Genomic DNA, 21596 nt, shown 5'->3' with positions numbered 1-21596 from the left:
TGTTACTAAAATTGCTAACAGCAATGTTCAGCTTGTCCTGTTCTCTTGCTTCCCCTTTAATGCATCACCCATTATTCTTAACCTCATCTGTTCTTCAGCATTCTTTGCTAGGCAATTCAAAGTGGAAAATACTAAGAGCACAGCTATCTGACTTTAGATCTAAGCATATAGTTCCTGCACATTTTGAAAATTAAAATTTATATTACCTTTTGTCCTCATGTTTGTAAATACGTGTACAGTTTGTAAATACATAAATACATATGCGTTCCTCCTTTGATTAATGTGGCTGCCTTTCACATGCACAAGACATCACAAGTTTCTTAGTGGTCAAAGCAAGGTTTCTAAGGAGGCACTCTGTATGTGTGCACCACAGTGTATGGACACAGGTTTTCAATATACATTGTTTGCTTTGACTACTATATGCAAAACTGGGAAGAAGTCCAGAATCTTTAATAGCTAGAATGTATTTCATGCTGATCCCATCTAAATTGGCATCCTCTATTGCCAAGTTCTAAAGTGAGGGCTGTGATGATGATGACTTTCTCTAATGGGGTTTTTGTTCAGGGCTGCCCAATATTTGTATTTTCAGTACTGCAGGATTCAGACAGAGGGTCTCAGCTTATAAAAGGACCCAATATATTTCTGGCTCAAATGCCTTTAGGACAGATGTGCTGATGTTTTTGTATTAAATTCTGACATCCTTTTAAAATTTTATGCTGTTACGCTATGTTTCTCAGCATACTCAGTTGTGTCATTTCACTATTGAAGCTCAAAACAGGAATTTTGTTCCTTGTGTTCTTTTTGGTGTTATGTCTTGCCATATGCAAGTTCTTAAAATTGTAAGGCACAGTAGTAATAGAACAGAACTGTACCACCAATACTGTTCTGTAGAAATCAGTGTATTGGTTTTAAGTATATATGAAAAAGGGGTCATGTTCTCTTTTTCTGGGCATCACATGCAGAAATGAGTTGTGCATGGAGTGTAAGCATCTTGCTTGTGAGAGGTTTAAGTCCCCTGACACAAAAAGAGAGTTGGCAAATACCCTCTACTACCTTGGGGAATGTAGTAAGCTGATGTAGGGGACTTCATGCAAGAACAACAGAATTTTCAAAAATTAGGGTAGGAATGAGAGAAAGGGGAGAATGGGAGAGAAAAGGGGGAGGGAGGTATTCATTTGGGAAAACAAGGCAACTGGAAATGAAAAAAAAACCAAGGAGTGTCTCAGTAGAGGCATTGGATCATTGCATTTAAGTCATAGTTATTGCAGAAAGTCAACAGCTGCTACTTTAGAGCATGAGGCAGAGAAACTATTGCAAGCACAGGAAAATAATCGTAGATATGGAGGAATGCCTTCCAGAGGGACTGTCTTGCACAAGCCAGTCCATGTTATGTTACAAAAGCCTGGTGACACAATGCATGGAGTGCCCAGAGTGGGCAAGTATTGTACATCTGGAAACATTTAAACTAGTAATTAGTTTCTGGAAAAAATGGCAAATTACTCAAGGAAAATGTAGTCCATTGTGTTAGCTTCTGAATCATATCTGCAAGATGTATGATTCTCCTGGCTGCCTTAAACATCACTTCTTTGCTTCTCACGTTCACCAGTAGTATGTGGGGACAGATGATACAGTAGTGTCAGGGCTGACAGGCTGACACTCTAGGGGCTCTGACATTTGGGCAGAAATGTCACAAAAAAAGGGCTGGTGAACAGAGAGGAGGAGGAAGTGTTCCTCTCTTCCTCACTCCTAGCACTCTGCATCCCACCTAGTTGTCCTGTGCTTTGAGGACATAGACCTGATCTTGTGGGATTTCACCACCTTGGTTAGACATCACCAGGGAAGTCTTGTGCCAGCTGGGGCAATCTCTCCCACCAGAGTTCTCCACTGTAGCACAGCCTGCTTCAAAGCCCACTTTCTTGGGCTTCTGTCACAGCAGATTTCCTCTGTTTGCTACAGGGAGAGAATTGTTTTGGGGAAGGGGTGAGGCAGCACAGCCCACTTCCAGCCTTCCCCTCTCCCCACTGGTGCTGGAGAAGGCTGGCAGGAGCAGAGGCACCAGCAAAGTAGGGACCTTGCATGCCATCCGTGACTAATACATGATGTTTGATAGCACACACATTTAGAATTACAATAGTACTGTGTGATTGGTGTGTTGGCCATCAAAAGCAATACTGGCTGCCCCTGGTGATGTGCTGCCCAGCTACATGTGGGTCACAGGTGGAATATAGATGCCTCCACAGTTGAAGTTAGCAGTCAGGCAATAATTCAGAATCTGGTCTTCCCTGTGACAGAATCTGCAGTGACTCTAAAGATTGCCTGCCTGAAATGGAGAACTGCAGGCCAGTACAAGAGGTTGTGTGTGGCACCAAAGTGTCAGGGCCCGGTGTCTTTCCAGTCACTAGTGTGCCAGCATGTTCTAACTTCTGCCTCCTGCAGAAGCTTTTCAGATGATAATTGCTGTGGTTGTTTGTCATTACAGAAGTAACGCTGAAGGTCCATGTAAGCGATGCCAGGACACATCAGCCAGTAACTGAAGCCTTCATTGAGATTTTTACCAACCAGATCTCCATTGCATCTGGAACCTCAGGAGCAGATGGCACTGCCTTCCTCAAGTTTCAGTATAAGTTGGGCAATCAGCTGATAGTGACTGCTAGTAAACATGCATATGTGCCAAATTCTGCACCATGGAAACCTGTAAGATTGCCTGGTAAGAGATCTTTATTTTTGTTCTGAGGTAAGATTTTGCATCTAAAGGAAGTTACACAGTTTTGTATGATGTGTATCAATGCTTGAGATCCTGGGTGGGAGGAGAAACATCTGCGCCTTTCAAAAATAGTAATGTTTATTCCTCAGTTAAACTGCAGCATCAGGGCTGTGCAGAGATTCACTCTCCTCCTGGCTTGTCCTCAATGCAGTGCTACATCAGTTTTCAAACAACTGTTGGTGTTCTTACAGCTCCATAGGAAATGGAAATCCATCCCAGATCTTTTTCTTTATGGGAGCTCTGTTTCCAAGAGCTTTGTTTCAGCAGCTGCGAGGCATTCATTTGTTTCTCCCCCAAGGTGTAGCAACAACTGTTGCACTGTAGGCTGTAGTGTACAAAAAATTTCCTGCCCTTTTAGTTCTTGGCCATGTCCATAGGACAGTTTTAATCTGTTATGTTATCCAGATGTAAGGATTTTTACTAACTTAATTAGCATGGTTTGTTTCTTCCACAAGCAAACAAATATAACAGTAATACTTGCATGTCAGTTTTTATCAGAATGCCTCAAAATTGTATGGAAAGGGGGATACTTGACATTAGTTGTATGTGAGGGAAAACTGAGTCATGAAACTTATTTCTGTACCTCTAAATAGAAGAGATTAAGGGTGGCTTTCAACCCTTGAGATGTAACATCTATATGAAGGTCACATCCCTAGTTTCATCTGCCTTTCCTCTAATCCCCAGCCGCAATCAGAGTCCAAGTAATTTGGGAACGGTCCTATGCTTTATTGTACCCAAATCACACCTAAATATCACCTCAGATTTGATAATTAGCCTGGGCCAAAGCCATGACAGGTTTTAAGTGCACTAATATTTAAATAGTGTACATGTTCCCAGGGCAGAGTTGAATTCCATGCCTTGGCTCTATTGTATTTATTAATATCAACATAGCCAGAAGGACTGCGTGACTTGCTGCAAGGTCAAGCAGCAAATATATTTTCGTGAATCTCTTCAAACTCAGAATTATGCTTTAGGCATTTCAACATGCTGTTTACTTATCTGCATTCACTTGCTTCAGATAAGATGACTTCTTCTACGTTTTCTGTCCTGTATTCTGCCATGTTTTTCAGCTACTTAATGGAGCAGCAAAGACTAAGCCAGGCTCTTTGGGGTATAGTGAAAGAATAATAAGTAACTGAAATGAGTTGCAGCTAGGAGAGTTTCAAATAAAAAAAAAGGCAGTATTTCTTTACAGCAGCAGTAGTCAAAGATTGGAATTTCACAACCCAGAAAGGTTGTGAAATTTCCATCTTTAAAGACATTCAAAACTCTACTGGATACCCCTCTGCTTGGTGGAAGCAGGTGACGTCCAGAGATCCCTTTCAGCTATAATTGTTCTGTCACTGTTCAGAAATTTCCTTGTTTTTTTTTCTGTCTAAATAAGATGAAGTGCATCTTCCTCAGCATACTTCATGTGCTTTTTTAAGACAACCTTAATGATTAAAGCATGCAATAACCTTTTCTTGCCTTGTGTCTCTTGTCTTTCTTACTCATACCCTAGATCTTTTGAATGCAATGTACTCTTCCATAGCCTGGAGTTTGTTTGGTTAGGTTTTTGCTTGTTACTTTTTCTTAAATATTGGTTTTGAGGGAAGAGAATGAAACAGGGCATTTTTGTTTTAGTAAGTCATTGAAGTTTAAAGAGTAGTAATTCTATAGGTTCCACAAAATCTTTCTTTCCATGGCTGAAACATGAGCTTAACTCAGAAAATAGATTCCTTTCACCTCAGATTCTCACCCATTGAAACCAGTAGGTACTTTGCCATTGATTTAATTAGAAGTAGAATCCTTTCATTTGCTTTCTGTACCTTGAATTTAATCCTTTCTTAGATTAAAGAAACAACAAGTTACAACTTGATACACCCTGTGTAGACTTAATAGGGTTGTTCTTAGAATGTTCTGAAAAGGGATGTGGCATAAAAGTTGAGGCCCAAGATAATTAGGCTATTATTTTTTGTATTGACTAAGATGCCTATAGTCTTTAAAAAACTTTCCAATAACTGTTTGTATTTAAATGCCCTGTATTTAAAGGCCTATCATGCTTGTAATCAGCATAGTAGTTAGAAGTTTTGAAAAATGAGCAAGTTGTCTTATTGTTATTTTTTAAGCTGGTTTGAATGAAGGGGTACAGGCAGCATATCTCAGTCTTCATTCTGCATTGTGCAGTCTGGGCACACCCATACAGCTGGATCCTCACTTCCTGAAAATGCCTTTTGACAGTTCTAGGAGCTGTCACCCACAGAGCAGATCCCCCACTCGGAGCAGTGTTCTACCCATGGCAGTGTTTTAAGCTGGTGTGCCATCCTGTGTGCTCTGGGAAATGAACTATGGACATATTTACTTCAAATGTTGAAATGATAACCATGAGCAGGGAGTAGGTTTGAAAGCTATAAGATGGTAATGTATAAAGTACTGCATCAGAACTTTGCCAAAGGATCAGAATTCTCCCATCACAATCAATGTGCAATAGTTATAACCTTATGCTGAAAAGCTCTGCAGCCACTGAACTTGTGATATAATTGTGATAGCTTCAAGAAGTAAGCTTCAAGGGTTTTCTGTTCTCATTTGGCAAAAATGAACTATTCTTATATTAACCAAAATAATTACTAACTCTTTACCACTTAAGCAGGAGGATTATTTATTTACATAGTGATAAATGGTAGGAGGAAAAGATTAAGATCTCTTTTTCCATTAAAATATTTATCAGCAGAGCCATGATTCCACTTCTTAACAGTTCATTAATTTAACATCACTTGAGTTGTTGAAGTGTTCGTGATGGAAGCTGTTTTCATCAGTCTGCTCTTAACTATGCATAGATTTTTCTTTGTAAATAATTTGGAAGAATACATTTGTGATGGATAATACTTATTTAAAAGGACACTTTTTTGGACTAGTGTATGCAGTGAAGAGAGGGCAGTTGCTGAGACAGCACAATTCAGACTAGGTGGTAGGGTCAGTGTCATGGTTTAACTCCCGCAATCAACTAAGTACCAGACATCTGCTCGCCCCCACCCAGCCTCGGTGGGTGGGGAGTAGAATCATAAAAGAGTTTTATCAACCATGGGTTGATATAAGAGCAGTTTAATAATTAAAATAAAGTAAAATTTTGTAATAATAATAATAAGAGACATAACAGAAAGAGAGTGAGGAGTAAAACCCAGGTAAAACAAGTGATGCACAATACAATTGTTCAGCCCGTTTCTGAGCAGCAGTTGACCCCTCCCAGACAACTCCCCCCAGCTTATATACTGGCCAGGACCTTCTGTGGTGTGGAGCATCCCTTTGTCCAGTTTGGGTCAGCTGTCCAGGCTGTGCTCCCTCCCAGCTTCTTGTGCAGCTCCTCATTGACGAAACATGGAGAACTGCAAAGTTCTTGACTTAGAGTAAGCACTGCTCAGCGACACCAAAACATCAGTGTGCTATCAACATTATTGTCATACTGAATCCAACGCACTGTACTCTACCAGCTGCAGAGAAGAAACTAACCCTAACCCATCTAACCCAGGACAGTCATGGGAAGGCATGGCAGAGGATGATGCTCATGGTATTTTTGGGAGAGGAGAGCTCACCTGGAATAGTTTAGCTGTAAAAATAAGGTAAAAACTGAGAAGGTGGAGTATAGTATTTCAGGACTTGTCCTTGGTGCAGCCACTCAGGGAAATGTGTGTCCACTTCTGGATCCACACTTCAAGGAGAATGTTTAAAACTGCAGTTTTATCAGGAGTGATTAAAAGATTGGAAGGTATGGCTTACAGGGAAAGACTTTAAAGTGCTTAATTTATTTTGTTCACTAGAAAGTTCATGGGGTAATTTGATCATAGTCTATCAATACCCTCATAGAGAACAGGAAACTGGTAAGAGAGAATTCTTCTGTCTAGAGGGCTTGTGTGAAAAGATCAAATGGCTGGAAATCTAATCTCAATAAATTCTGATGGGTAAAGAGGCACATAGTTTAGCCACGCTCATAATTATTCACTGGAACATTGATGTTGTGGTGTGTTCTTCACTGCTGGACACCTGTAAAAGAAATTTAGATAGTTTTTCTACCACATGTTTTCAAGTTTAGGTACAGCTATTGAATCTAAAGCAGTAATTAATTCAGGGAAGGCTGTAGTTATACAGGAATAAGACTGGATCATCACTATCATCCTTCTGGCCTTGAAGACTATGTCTTTCTGTCTTTGTCATGCTGAGAAATGATTGTGCAGAAAAGCCCTCGGGAAGTTTAGAAGTTATATATTCATTATAGTCTGGCGTATGTGGAAGAAGATGTTGGCATAGTTTACTGTATTGAGCTCCCCAGGGTGTCTAAATTATATTAGCTTTCTTCATACAAATTAAGTTACTGGAGTAAAGACAAACAAATTTTGTAATTGTGTGGCTTCAGTGCTACTTATGCTAGGCTTTCTTACTTATGTTGCTTGATGTGTAGATCTGTTTACATGTAGGTTGCTGGAAAGAAAATTCTCAGCTGTACTTGCAATAACTTAATTTATTTTATTTTAATTTATTTTAATGTTCATTTGTATTGTTAAGACCATCTTTTAGATGGTGGTTCTTATCAGTGTGTTTCTCCTAGTTTCTTCTCCTTTCTCCTTTACTTCTTCTGAACACTAAAATTTCTGATCTCTAAAAAGAGAATATATTTCTTAAAACAGAAAAACAGTAGTCTCCCTATTGGTAGCTAACATTTATAGTGGTTCTTGGATTAAGTAATATGTAATAATTTAGGGGAAATTGATGAAGTTCCAGAAAATCAGAAGAGTTTGCACTGTTCTTCTACTAACTCATTCTGGGAATGTCTTCCTCAGCTTGTGGTCACTTCAGACTGGGATGAATACTTTCCAAGTGCAAATGTAGGATTCTGCCCAGTTAACAAGAATTACTAGTCTGCATTAGTCTTCTCCTTCTGTCTTTGAAAGCCACAGGTGGACTGTAGGCAGTCATTCTCCTTACTGTTTTCATGGATGTGGGAGTCAGGTGTGCTCGGTGGCTAACTCCTTCCAGGTTTCTGGTCTTTTGGGTCTGAAGAACTCAGCATGAAATTAAATCCTGTTTTTCACTCTGCAAAGATGTGTGTGCATATAGACACAGCCCCCCATAAGGAACGCCAGTACCCAGTGCAAAGGGAGGTCCTTGCAGGCAGACTTCTTGCAGCAAATATCATTTATCTGTCCCCTTTTGCACCACTGGTAGGATGACTAGTTCTGCTATATATATAGCAATTCTCTGGTGTAGGTGGTGACTCAGCAAGGACATGCTGTATTTTAAAGCAAATTATTCTGACTTATTCATCATGCTTTGCCTTTCTGTATGACTTATGTAAGCATCTCAAAGTACTTAAAAGTTAGGTTTCATTAAAATCTTTCTGAGGTAAGAAGTATAGCCATTGTACAGAAAAATAAATCAGCCAGACTGAGCTAGTGTTTCTCTTCTCTATGTAATGGCATGTCTTTCTGTGGAGCTGGGAATTGCTCCATGAAACCCTGCTTTACACTGTGCACTTCTGTACTTTGAGCTACTATGCAGAATGTGCAGGAGGCAAAGCGTAGAACATGTTGTTTAGTTCAATAATAATTACTCTGGCAATGTAACTGGTTTAGAAAGTGTGTGTGGTTTCTGTCATGTATACAATACGATTTTAATAGTTTCTGTGGCCTGCTTTTGCAAAAATGTAGAAGAAAGTAAGTGCTGTTGTTGGGTTATGTTTATAAGAATTTAAATATATCCCACTTAAACCCCTTCTCTCCCACAGTGTTCTCTTCGCTGAGCCTCGGCCTTCTTCCTGAACGCTCAGCTACTCTGATGGTCTATGATGATGTAGTCCAGATAGTCTCAGGATTTCAAGGTATGCTGGCTTTTGGAAGTTGGAATTGAAATCTGAGGGGCACTAAACAAAAAGCCTGACAGCCTGATACTTTCTGAGCTCTGTCCTGTGGGTGAGACTGGTATTCTGTGGGGAGTTCTGAGTTCCCTGAGGAATGCTTCTCTGTGGGATGGTTTTACCAAATTAATAGCTGAATTCATCCCTAGCTGCTGTGACTAGAGAATTCAAGTTACATGGTATTAAAGGAGTTGGGACTTCAGTGTGCTATTTGAGAGGTAGAGATTAAATTTCGTACACTATCTGTTGGATGTTTTTTCATGTAGCCTCATTTAACCATCCTTGCAGTAGACATTTTGTGATGTTCTTATTGTCTAAGAATTTTCTTTGGTTCCATTTTGTTTCTTGCTTCCTAGTGTGAATGACTTAAAATTTTGGGTGCAGAAAAACTGAAAAATTATTTTATCTGCATTGTTGTATACCCTGTGTAAACTTGTTTTTCTTAAGTATTTCCTTGGACCCTTTGTCAGACTGCCTGCAAACACACATAGTACAGGATGAAACTGTTTTAGAAAAATAAAGTTTGAAAAACTTCTTTGTAAGGCTAAACTCAGATGTTAAAGCAACTTTAGTATCAGTCAGATGAACAATGTTTTCTGAACTGCACAGTAAGGACTACAATATTCATCTGACTTAGGGATCCAACCTAAAATAGTCTAATTGATGTGATAGCTGAGGTTAACAAAAGAACAGAAGCTTTAAAAGATACCTTGATGAACCAGAACAAGGGGACCTCCTTTCTGTGAGCACTCTTATTGTGCATAAATGGTGTCTTATTCAAGTGTCTTATGCTTACCATCATTTTAAACTCTACTGGATAGTTAATAAACAAGGGAATACTGCCCTCAATAATATTCCAAGATAACCTTGTTTTATCTGAGGGAATATGATACAATTATGCCTTCCTGACATTTTTTTTTTTACAGTTAGAAACCATCCAGATGCAATAGGCTTTTCATTAATGATAGCACTAGATGTGACTGGAGCTGAAAAAGCATTAAACAAATTAGGTAGCTGATGAAATGCTCAGAAGAAGCTGGAGAACAGCACAGCTGCTGTACATATATTCTGCAATTGGAGACCTGACATTGTCTAATGGGGTAAATTAGATGGACGGTGAACTGTGTTGAACCACAAGGGCTTCCATTAGGCAAAACATGAACCATTGTTTACCAACAGCATTCTACTATCATGGTGTATTAAATACTCTTATTCTTTTGCAAATGTACTAATATTATACAATTAACTGAAAAAGGACAGTATTTTCATGTTTACAGCTTCCTTCAAAAAATAGGTGATACTTTTAAAGGACTAGAGGGACATTTAACAGCTGAGTGAGACTCCTAAATATTTTCCACATGATGTTTCTCCCTTCATTGAATTGATCCAGTGTGTTCCCAATATATTTAAATTTGAATAATATAACTGGTTTTGCTGGGATGGTAGAGAAAGAGGAAGAAGTTGGTACCTCGGGTATTCTAAGGGTTGGAATTTGAACTCTCAGCCTTGCCCAGTAAAATCTATTTTATAGGTCCAGTCCACATTTCTTTTCTTGAGAATTCTCTTGTAATGAAGCCTAAATGAAAGACAGCCTAGACATTGTTCCAGTATTTGAATGGAGGCTCTCTAGTCTTGATCCAAAATCCTTGTGACCTAGTTTTTCTCTGTTATTTCTCCAATTTGCTTCCCAGTAACCTCGTGCTGCTTCAAAAGAGCTGATCAGGAATTACCTTAATGCAAAAATGAGAGCAAACCAGAACTCATTATACCAGGAACAGGCTGGCAACACTGGTGTTTGAAGCACCAGTCAAAGGGAAAGAATGGCCTGTCTTAGTACAGTAAGTTACCAATTGCATTTGAATAATTAATCAAGCAAGCAACTTATTATGCAATTGAGAAGTTTGTCTGAATTGATGCAGGCAGCTTCATTTTCATGATGGCATTACAATCCACTGCTGTGCTCTGTCAGTAATTGTGAGGGATGGAGCTTGCCAGCCACTAGGTCATTTAAGTTATTTAATACCAGCACAGTGATGAGCTGAACTTCAGCATTCAGTGAATGGGAGCTGTATGGGGACCCTCTGTCTGCCTCTGACCTATGAAACATGAGACATAATGAATTAGTGAGACTTCACATTTTACTTCACATGGATTAAAGCTCAAATGCTAGTGCTGTGCCACATGTCACACATCCAGCATGACAAGAGGTGCCTTACAGGGACTCCTTGAGGTTAAGATCTTCACTGTGCACTGGCAAACTGGAGCTGACAGAATTTGAATCATGGCTGATATGTTGACAGTGGGATGTTTAAAGAAGATCAGTGCTCAGCAGTCCTTTACCTCACGGCACTAAACAAGTGGAAGGAGCTCACATGCCCATTTTAGACTTGAATGTGTTTGGGTGTTATAAGTAAAAAATAGGTATCTTCAGTAATAGAAGCAATACTAGTAATCCACTCCCAATGATAAGTGATGGCTTGTTGAAAAATACTCTAAGAGTCTGGTCAGCACAAGTTTCTCCAGTTTACCACTTCTAATTCCCTCAATAAGTCTATCCCCAAACATATGCCCCGAAGTCCGCTATGACCTCTGGTAAAGGAGTACATTGGATTATTTTCTAGCAAGATGTTGAGAGAAGGTGAAAGCCGTAGTAGCTCCTTCCCTCACAAGTCTTTCACTGGTGGCTCCTGGTCCTCCGCCCCTTTGAGGTCTCTTGCTGGGTGTGGGGAGACCCAACTGAGAAGACGAGGGGAAAGTCAGGATGAGTGACAGGTTTTGGGTGAATATCAGTATGAAGGAGTTTGTTAATCTAGAGTGTGAGTTAACTGCTCTGCACTGATTTATTGTACTATCTACAGAGGAAGCTCTTTCTTCACCCTTAAAGCTTGCATCCAAATTGATTGCAGTGCATGTTTCCTGCCAGGTTTGGGGCTTAGACGTAAGAACACTTTCTGCTGACTGTAGAATTCAAGGCCATTGAGGTTGGCTTCCTGAATCCTCCTTACCTAGTTAAAGTCTGGCAGCTCATGGCTCTCCCAGTACTAAAATCCAACCATTTTTTTAGTTGAAAGCCCATAAACTACTGTATTACAGACTCAACAACAGTTATTTTGTTTTTAATTTTTCATTAGTTGGTATCTTTGGAAATATAATACCACTTCCTGACTACTTGAATAATGTATCTTAACCAGAGATTTAGGCAGAAAATCCTAAAATTTTACATTGAACTGTTAGTGATAATCCTAATGCCAGTTTCTTTGTTGAGGTTTTTTTTCCTGTTTTGTTACTGTAGATGTTTATCCCCATGGGCCTTAGGAGTCTGCTCAACAGTGCGGTCAGAGGTTTCTAGGTACCTGAGCAGATCTGTCCCTGAGGTACAGCAAACTGCTACAGCATTGCAGAGCACTCAGGAGATGAGTCTTTTCTGAGTTTGTTGCAGCCAATTTATTTAATGTTTTATATTGTTTTCCATTTAAGTCTAGAAATTGGATAAGGGAGATTTCTTCCCATGTCACATGGGTGCTGTTTAATGACTCTTTTAAACACTTTGGATGCTACCAGTCTTGAGAGCTTGCTGTAAACACTTAAATGTTTCAGAAATTAAAAAAAAAAGTAATTTTATAGCTTTTTCTTGCAGAATTGTCAAAGAAATGACAGCTAAACAATGATCAGCTCTTGTGAGGTACTTACACAAAAATTTTTTTGGCCTATACAAAGGTTTTTTCTGTTGAGTTTTATGTTTTCTCATAGCTAGAGTTCCTGATAGAAAATTATGCAAGAACATATTTCAGTCTCTAGGTTAATGACACTGGCAGTTATAAAGCTTAGGAGTGAGTCAAGCTCTATTCTTCCTCACAGTGAAGCTACATGTAACCTAAAAGTGCTGCCAGAGACTAACAGGGTAAAAGATGCAGAAATATATTGAGTTGACATCTTTGAATCACATAGTCAAATGTGAATTAAGAAAAAAACTGCTTGCCTCTTGATTTTGTGCTGTGTGAGAAGTGTTCTGTGAGTATGCAAAATGAGCTCTGGAGAATACAATAGCTTTTGATTTAAAAATTAATTTGCATGTTGTGCACACAGACTTGCAGATGGAGTCTTGCTGTGTGTTGCTAAACACTATTAATGGTGAGTATCCTTTGAAAAAAACTATTGACTTTATAAACTGGGATTTAAATGAGATGTGAAAGGCATAGTGCATGAAACAGTCAAATCATATTTCAGCAAAGACCCTTCAATTAACACCTAGTGATCTTTAAAGAAACACTAACAGCATACAAGACAGAGAAAAAGAGAAATCTTACATGCCAAATAATCTGGTTCTGTTTACATGTGTTCTTTGTGTGGGAAAACATGGAAAATCTTTTCACTCAAGGTTTATCAAGTGAATCTTTTCTTACAGTGATTTAAATAGAGTGACTGGTTTCAGTTCTGGAGATAGTCATCATGGCCAAAGTTTTGTAAAAACTAAATACAGAAATTACACAAGTTAATTGAGATCGCAGGTAGAATTGTCTCTTAGAAAATAATTTTAAAGAGTATAAACTACATTTATCTTGCTATTTCAGAAAAAACAAAATTTAAACAAATATGGTGAACTGGATACCTTTCTAAGCTATCACGTGCCCTACCTCTAAACTTAGTTTTAGTTACAGTTATACTCATTAAAAGAAGCATGTAATGAAATGGGAGGTGATCTGGGAAAATAACATAGTCAGAAAATCTTCTGACATTAGCTACTTCCACACTTTTGGTCTGTAATACTTGTGAAGAAATAATGGCAACTTCAAAATAAATGTAAAAATACTGGTTTTCCATCTTTTTCAAAATAGCCTTCTAATGTCTCTGTCCTTCTCAAACTACTGCAATTTATAATGAAAAAAAATGTACAAGTTCTTCCGTAAATATCAACACCTAAATATTCTGCCCACCTTGGATATAAAGTCACTTTTAATATTTTCAGGTGCACGGACTCAGCCACAAGTTCACTTTCAGAGAAGATCTGTGAAATTACCAGAGAACACTAGCTACAGTGACTTGACAGCATATCTGACTGCAGCCAGTTCACCCTGGGAAGTGGACAGTTTCCCTTATTTGCAGGGATTAGATGGAAATGGAACAGGTAACCCACTACTTTGGTTTTGCTCTGATTTCGTATTGGTCCAGGGCTTGACTTTTGGTCATATAATTTTTTCCATTCCCCATTCCAGCAAGAGTTCTTTCGAATTTGGGTGACATGTTAAGTTCAAATGCCCTACCAAAATACTGTTCCGATGAGCAAGAGGGCAAGGTCGGTTATCCCTTAAATGGGGCCACTGAATAGCAAATATGAAAACTCCTTGGCCTTGGGAGATCAGGAAAGTTGGTTTCATTTATAGTTCAGAGCTGAGTCTCCAAATGCATTGCATGTGCACATACAAGATTCAAGATTAATGTGTAGGAACAAGAGAGAATTTAACTCAAGGATGCCATAGAATTCCTGTTAATCTTTTTTTCTAAAAATAAATGAAATGCCTATATATCAAGGATTTAATACTGTATTGTTTCAATGGCCTCGTTGATACTTTTAAATCTAGCTTCCAGCCCAGATGTGCAAATTTGTCTAGCACCCAAGGGAAAACAATGAAAATTCATAGTAGAAACACAACCACTGTTAAATTCACAGTTATGATACATTTCTATGACTGCAACTGCCTGTTATTCTTCCACTTTTCATTCAGTCTTGATTGAAATAATTGGTGCTTTGTAGGTAAGAGAAAAATAGCAGAATCAGGCACAAAAGCCTTCAAATTCTTAAAATGCTGATGTGACAAGGAGAATAATGTTTTCTCTGTGCCCGTATTGGGTTAGAAAGATATCAGTGGCCATGCAGTGTAGCAAGAGAGATTCAGGCTAGTGATTAGGAAAACCTTGCTATGGTGAGGATAGTTTAAGCTGTAGAATCAATTGCTTGAGGGTGTTGGACAGAGTTAGTGACTTGTGAGAATGGCATAGGCAGAGCTGAGCCTGCTTTGAAGCAGGCTGAATATTCCCTTGAGGTCTCTCCCTGCTGTTTCTCAGGATGCATTTACTTGTGATGTGTTGATCTAAGTGACTTTGAACACTAGGTCATGTGTGTAAACGGTATCTTGCTAGCTTCTCCCTTCTTCCCTTTGTACAAATCTGCATAACTCCTTTTCTATTATAACAAGAAATGTATCTGGTACCTTACCCCCATCCTTCTGTCTGCTCCAGTGAGTATATCTTATACTATCTCATTCTATCTCTCTGTCATTTTCCTATTCTCATCTTTAACCTCCAATTTTCTCTGACTTTTCATACTCAGACACGATCAAATATCTCTATCCTTTTGAAAATGAAAGAATTCATTTGATCTCATTCGTTTGTCTATTTCCTCATCTCCTTTCCTTTTATCTCTAAACCAACTGAAGAAACTGTTGACAACGTGTGTGGTATTTCCCTTTCCCAAATCTTTCCTTAGTACTCTGCAACCCATTCTTGCATTTATTTAGTGAGAACAGGTCTTGCCAAGGCTTCAGGTGATTCCATCTCATGGGAACAGCACAACTATGATATTGTCCTTCTCCTGTTTTACCTTCTATCCCCCTATAAAATATATGAGTGCACCTTTGGCTTTTTAGTCTTCTGTATGCTTGCATGGCAGAAACTTTTTTACTTGAGCATAGGGATTCTGGATTTGACTTTTAGCCTTCAAGTAAAAGTATATCACAAAAGACCAAAATGATTGGCAAAGAAATGGCATTTAACGGGGTTCTAAACACAAGAAGTGCCTTGTCTTCTGAATACTGTAGTATTCCATATAATGTAATACAGACTACAAACACAAGATATTGTAATATATACTATAATATAGGTAAAATGTCCTCCGTCTTTAGTAGACGTTTCTCTTGATGTGGAAACATGACACTTTAAAACCCTAAAGTTGGATTGACTTTCTATGTCTGCATCTCCAAGTGACTTAGTGAAGAATTTGCCTGGAAAACTTCTGAAGGAATAAGAAATTAGGTCAATACCTGCTGAAGATTTTTTAATATTTCTGTTCTCAAGAGAAAAAAAAGTACAAATTTTAGAACTCCAAAAACCTTAGCATTAATTGGCATGGGAAATTTGGGAATTTGGCAGAACACTGCCTCTTCCCTCTCTCCCACCTCTCCTTGCCCCCCAGTTACTCCTCTGTGCTTTCACAGTTTATTTACATATCTGTAGGGTTTTTGAGAGGTCCCTTCATTTGTTTCAAACAGATCAGTTCTCTGGCTAGTATTTGTCCAGAGTAGTTTTAGCTAAAACCTGTTCTCTATGACTTCAACAATTATCATAAAATCCCAACTGGGTGTTGAATTAGTAATATGGAGCAGTGAAAATTTAATGCATGAATCAGCATGTTCTAAACATAAAAATTTGAAGAATTTCATTGCAAGTAGTGACAAGCCTGTGTAGTGTTAGCTTATTGTTTATATTAATCACCAACTGGAGAGCAGTAGGATGATTTCACAAAATCTTGTCTTTTTAACCCAACTAAACAAAACTTTCCATCTTCTGTATCAATGGACCAAGCTGACTAATAACCATTACTCCTCCTGCTCTTGTAGGCTGCTTGTTTCTTTATAAAGAGTTGTGTCCAAAGTGACAGTGGATTCTCCTCTGATTATTTTTAGAGCTCTTTACAGGTCACTAGATGTCAAAAATGACAAGAAATAAATGAGAGCTGACATTTATTGAAGTTCGGTTCCCATTTAATCTGTGTGTGCACTTATCAGTTTTATAGGATGCGAGAGTTTCATAAGCATTGATTTCAATTTGCCTTCACAACAGAAAAGAGAAACATTTTATCTTTTTAATGAGCATTAACATACTGTACAAGATGGCAAAGTGAAAAATTATTTCTTCTTGCTAGAGATCAGTGGATTTCAGAAATTTCTTTATTTTGTACTATAACTTGTTCAGCCCAGTACTGAGCAAAGTGTCAGTGCATCTCAAGTAAAAAAGATGCAAGCAGTGTTTCACCATCAGAATGCTTCTTCTGGGACTGAACAGTCATTTTTACAGATACATGCTTTATCAAGACAGTAATAAGAGAAAAATTCAAAACTTTTAATATCTAAAAATATGTAAAGTATAAAGCATGATTTAATATTTTATATTAATCTAAACTCCGAAGTTTTACCTTTTTGCAGTTGGGATTTGCATAAGCCAGAACATGGTCAGGTTACAATGCTCAGCCAAAGGAATTAATTTCTCTGATACCAGCCTGAGGACCTTACTGGCCCAAGTCTTGGGAACAAGCATCAATTTGACAGCAGCTAAAGGTGCATGGCAGAGGCAGTGTATCGAACAATCAGGAATAAAGGAACAACTTTTCCCTCACCATTTCGTTCCTCTGTCTTACTGTTTCATATTCTAAGGTGTTTAGGGGATGATATTGTGAACCACTGAAGCCTGTAATATACAGATGCATGGGCAGGCTGGCAACTTTCTCTTATGCCCTAGCTGAATTTTCAAACCTCATATTCTATTTTCAGTCTTTTAGCTCTGTGGCTCTCTTATATGGCCCTCTTCACAGAGCCTGTTTTCTCAGCTCTTCAATCCCTCTGTAAGAAAAGCATCTGCACCTCCATTCACAGTTGGTGAAGGCAGTGTGTGTGTCCCTTGCATGTCAGCTATGCAACACTGACACTCGCCTGAAAACCTGGGGAAAGTGTGTGTCAGAGTAGATGCTTTAGTAAATAAGCCACATACAAGGTTCCTTGTGGTTATTTTCCATTTCTTCAGTTTGGCACCTCTTGCAAAATCCAAGGAATTTAAAGTTCGGAGGAGTTTTGTCACCTTTTTTTCCCTTCCCTTTACCACCCCCCGCCCCTTCCTTTCCTGGTGATATCTTAACTTTGGTGAGCTGTTATTCAGAGATATCAAATTTAGTAAAGGCCATGCCTTGAGACTTACTCGCTGTTATGAGAAATCATAAAGGTCTCACTGCTTTCCCACCATTCCCTCAGGTGTACTTATCCTAATGAACACTGTCACTGAGATGCAGCATGTTCCTGAGAACCCCTTGTTGTGCCACCACTGCTGGGTGTGAATGTGCTCCCACAGGCAGTTTATGCAATGTAAGGCACCAGGGTTACAGCAGGGGCAGTACCCCCTCTCTGCCAGCCAGGCACCCCTCTTCCTCCTTTCTGATGAGCCCCTCAGCAGGACAAGCAGCTGCAGAGCCCCTGGAGCCAGCACAACCGAGGCAGCAGGGATGGTGCTCTCAGCAGGCATGTGGGCCTGTGGGGCTCAAGCCCCTTGAAAAACTGGAAGCTCCAAATCTTCCAATTAAAACTACTCCCACTATTGCTTTGAGCTCCAGATCTCTTTCATTTTAAACCTTAAATTTGGGTTTTTGTCACCTGAGTACATAGATACATCTGGGGTATTTATCCCTGTCATTGGTTCATTTGGTTAAATGATTGAAGGGTTATAATGCATTTTTAAATCATGTTGTTATGAAGTAACATTCATTGGCATGCAGTTTAAACATGAAGAATAATTATAGTCTTACATAGATAACACTGTATATCCTAATAATCCATTTAGGTTCTTTGCAGTGAAAGGCCAAAGGAAACGCAGCCTGTCATTCTTAAACACGTGACCGATTATCCTTCCAGTGCCGCTGTTTATTTAGGTGTTTGTTAGTTATGATATATGCATGTAAGGCTATAATAGAGACTTGTAAAATAATTTGGTTTTGTTGTGATTACGGCTGTGATACTCATACAGATTTATTTAGGATTAATTAAGAGGAGAAAATATATGCAGGAGATTTTTATGTTGTAGTTTTCTTGTCTTTAGATTTTTTCCAAAATTAAGCGAAAAACAGACCCATATACATCTTTCTTGGAGTTTGTGGTTTGGGGTTTTTTTTGGCAGGGGGAGGGTTGTTTGTTGCTTGCTTGGTTGATTGGTTGGTTGGGGGTTTTTTTTCTGTAAGGCAGGGAGGATTGCTGCTACTATCCCTTGAGAATTGTGTTGAGGCACTACTGCGGTGTTGAACCACATGGGTGTATCTTAAATTCTGGTACCTTCTGTAGTCACAGTGTTCATTCCCTCTCTTGGTAGGAAACAGCACTAGGTATGACCTCACCCCTGTCACTGCCGTCAGCGTTCATCTCCTCAGCAGCGATGGGACCCCCATCCCTGTGAATGGCCCCATCTATGTGACAGTGCCTCTGCCAGCAAACAGCAACTTGAAACACAATGCACACGTCCCAGCATGGAGGTTTGACCAAAAATTTGGTAGGTAACATCTCATTGTGGTTCCCTAGATGGCTTCACTTCTCTGAATCTGGTGTCTCACTGCATTTATTATGTTAATATAATAAGGTCTTCACTGGAGTGTACAGAAACCTGTTTTCTGTCTAAACGAAGCGAAGATTGAGTTTTACTTATCAAGTAATATATATACAAATATACTTGACTAGCATTGTGTGCCACTTTTAGACAAATTTTTTTTGTAAATGCACCATTTTGCAATTATTAAATATTTTATTTAAAAACTATCTTGCGAGAACTGGATTTCACCCACAGACTGAGAAGCAGAGAGATGTACTCACTATGGCATTGAACTGGAAGTCTGGAGAAATGGAAACTTGCCTTATCTTTGTCAGCAGCCAGCTATCTGACCTTGGGTCCCTCTCTTGTCTCACGTTCCGTTTCCTGCCTGTCAGATAGGAAACATAGTACTGACTTCTTTTGTAAATCACTTTGAGATTGACTAATACTATCAAGGCAAGTACATGTAAATAAATTTTTAAAAATATTTAAATGTAAATAAAAGAATTTTTAAAAAGAAAAAAAGCAGGAAGGAAAATTCATTAAATATTTTGAAAGGACAGAATGACTAATCAATAAAATCTGTAAAATGCACTGTTCTTTATATTGCAGAATATTGTTTGCCATTGTGAACAGGAGTTTTCCCAGAAATTTGTAGTTAAGCTATCTTTTTCTAATTTATTTTCTTTATTTTGTTGCTCGCTGGTATACTGTACTGGCCTTCTTTACAGCTTCAAAGTTTAAAGGATTAAGGAGTGCGTAAGTTTGTCCTGGTGATCCACCTTCAGTTGTTGCACTATGTTTTCTGAAATATATACCAGAGGATTGTTAAGAAACAGAAGAGTGGAAGGTGAGAAAGGTAAATGCTGTGAGTCAGGAAGATAGGAGAAAAAAGGAGCCAGAAATATGGATCTGTATAGACAATTGCTGGGCTTTGTCCCTGTAAGGCAAGTGTTTTGAGCCAGTTGATGATCACATCCAGAAGCAGAGCAATGAGCACGAAAGCAGCATGTTGGAGGAAGGGAGGAAGAGAGAGGTGAAGGGGAAAATAGTGTTTTTGCTTCCTTCCTCCCTCTGTTTGCTGAAAAACGTGATGTATGCCTATGAATCTTTTGTCAGAAGCTGGCTGTATTAGAGAGTAAAGCAGCAGGATTTAATGAAAAGTAAATTTGAATATTATATAAAATGGAATAGTAGTAAAAGAGTGCAGTGAATGGATGTGAGGTTCCCTTAACTGTGGAAATGACACTCTTCTCCTGTCCTGGCAGCAAGTTTCGCTACATTCTTCCCGAAACTGATTTTGATTTGTGATTCTAGAAACCATTTTGTTTTCCCTTGTTCAAAAAAAGACAAGGAAGACTGACTCACATTTACTTTCCCCAGAAGAAGCAGTCCTTCCCCAATCCTTCCTGTCAGCTCTAGAGGTTCAGCCTGCCTTATTGCTACTTACTTATTGCTAGTAAAATGGTTCTGATTTTGATTATGGAGCTTTCTCATTTATGGCCAAATTTCCATGCCCCTGCAGTGAGGCCACAAAAGCTCTTTTTCAGTATGGAATATGATTTTTACTTTTGTCTATAAAGAGCTAGTTATCCTATTGTGTGCAGTATATATTAGTATAGATCAATACAGCTTAGTTAATGTTGCAGGCTGAGGCTCCCAGTCTTGAGACAAGTCCAGCCTTATTTGATTCATGACAAACTACTAGACTACTTGTGTTTTTGGAAGGAGAAGGCATGAGGACTGCTGAACAAAATCTTTGTTGGGACACTTAGCTTCACAAAGCTGTGGAGAGGAAGATATTGAAGGCCTTATGCTTCGACTCCAGCTCACACTTCAGCTGAAGTAAGCATCTTTCTGTGCAACCAGAAATCTTGAACAAAGATGCATTTTAAGCCCTGCCTGCAGCATGCCAATTCTAGTAGAATTTTGGCCACATCCCAACCAATTTAAATTAGAGTAGCCTAATTTAATAAATATACCAGCCACACTATCTTGTACGGGCTACATTAGCACCCGAAGGGCTGTCAAAGTAGCCATGTGTAGCATGAACATGGTGGTGTCCTGTCATTCCCCACCCCGATGTGTTTGGATGTGAAAGGAGGAAAATGGATAATGACTGGGACGGCTCCATGCTGGAGAAATCCTTAACTGGCAAGTAAGTTGTTGTAACCCATTTGCATCATCAGATCTGTGCCTTGTCAGGATAGGACCTCTAACCTTATTATTCTGATTTTGTCTTTCATTTCAGGGCTGCTTTTTTCCATGCTAGTTATATTGAGGTCTCTCCTTAATAGATTTTCAGTGGCTTAAATTTTCACACTTGTATCTGAACATTGAATAAATGCCAGAGGTGGAAAATTATGACTGTATTACCAGGCACTAACACAGTGCTTCTCTCTCTCGTGTATTAGCAGTACAGTGGGTGCTTGTTCGTGCAAGCCATTGTTTTTGTTTAGAAACCATGTGGTTGTCATCATTACTGCATGAAGAACAATTTCTGCTCTAAAAAGCAGAAATATTTTTCACTTTAGAGGGAGTGGAGAAGGGACAGAAATGCTGCAAATATATTTTAGTCCTTAAAATCTCATATGTTTTGCTGACCTCATGATG

General features: G+C 38.9%; 1 protein-coding gene across 3 annotated transcripts in view; it reads left to right on the top strand.

The window, feature by feature from the left end:
- FAM171A1 (family with sequence similarity 171 member A1) overlaps positions 1 to 21596 on the top strand; it is an 88365-nt gene that overhangs the window by 48720 nt on the left and 18049 nt on the right. Inside the window, exons 2-6 of one of the 3 annotated variants that reach the window (XM_017817276.1) lie at positions 2480 to 2707; positions 8520 to 8612; positions 12735 to 12779; positions 13615 to 13773; positions 18771 to 18947. In XM_017817276.1, coding sequence (XP_017672765.1) covers positions 2480 to 2707; positions 8520 to 8612; positions 12735 to 12779; positions 13615 to 13773; positions 18771 to 18947 — 702 coding nt within the window. The remainder of the gene's footprint in view (positions 1 to 2479; positions 2708 to 8519; positions 8613 to 12734; positions 12780 to 13614; positions 13774 to 18770; positions 18948 to 21596) is intronic. The other 2 variants (XM_017817278.1, XM_017817277.1) reach the window with 2 other exon arrangements.

This window comes from Lepidothrix coronata, unplaced genomic scaffold, assembly GCF_001604755.1.
Source record: "Lepidothrix coronata isolate B3197 unplaced genomic scaffold, Lepidothrix_coronata-1.0 Scaffold59, whole genome shotgun sequence".
NCBI lineage: Eukaryota > Metazoa > Chordata > Aves > Passeriformes > Pipridae > Lepidothrix > Lepidothrix coronata.
Note: the sequence above shows the minus strand (reverse complement) of the source record. Positions and strands in the feature narration are given on the sequence as shown.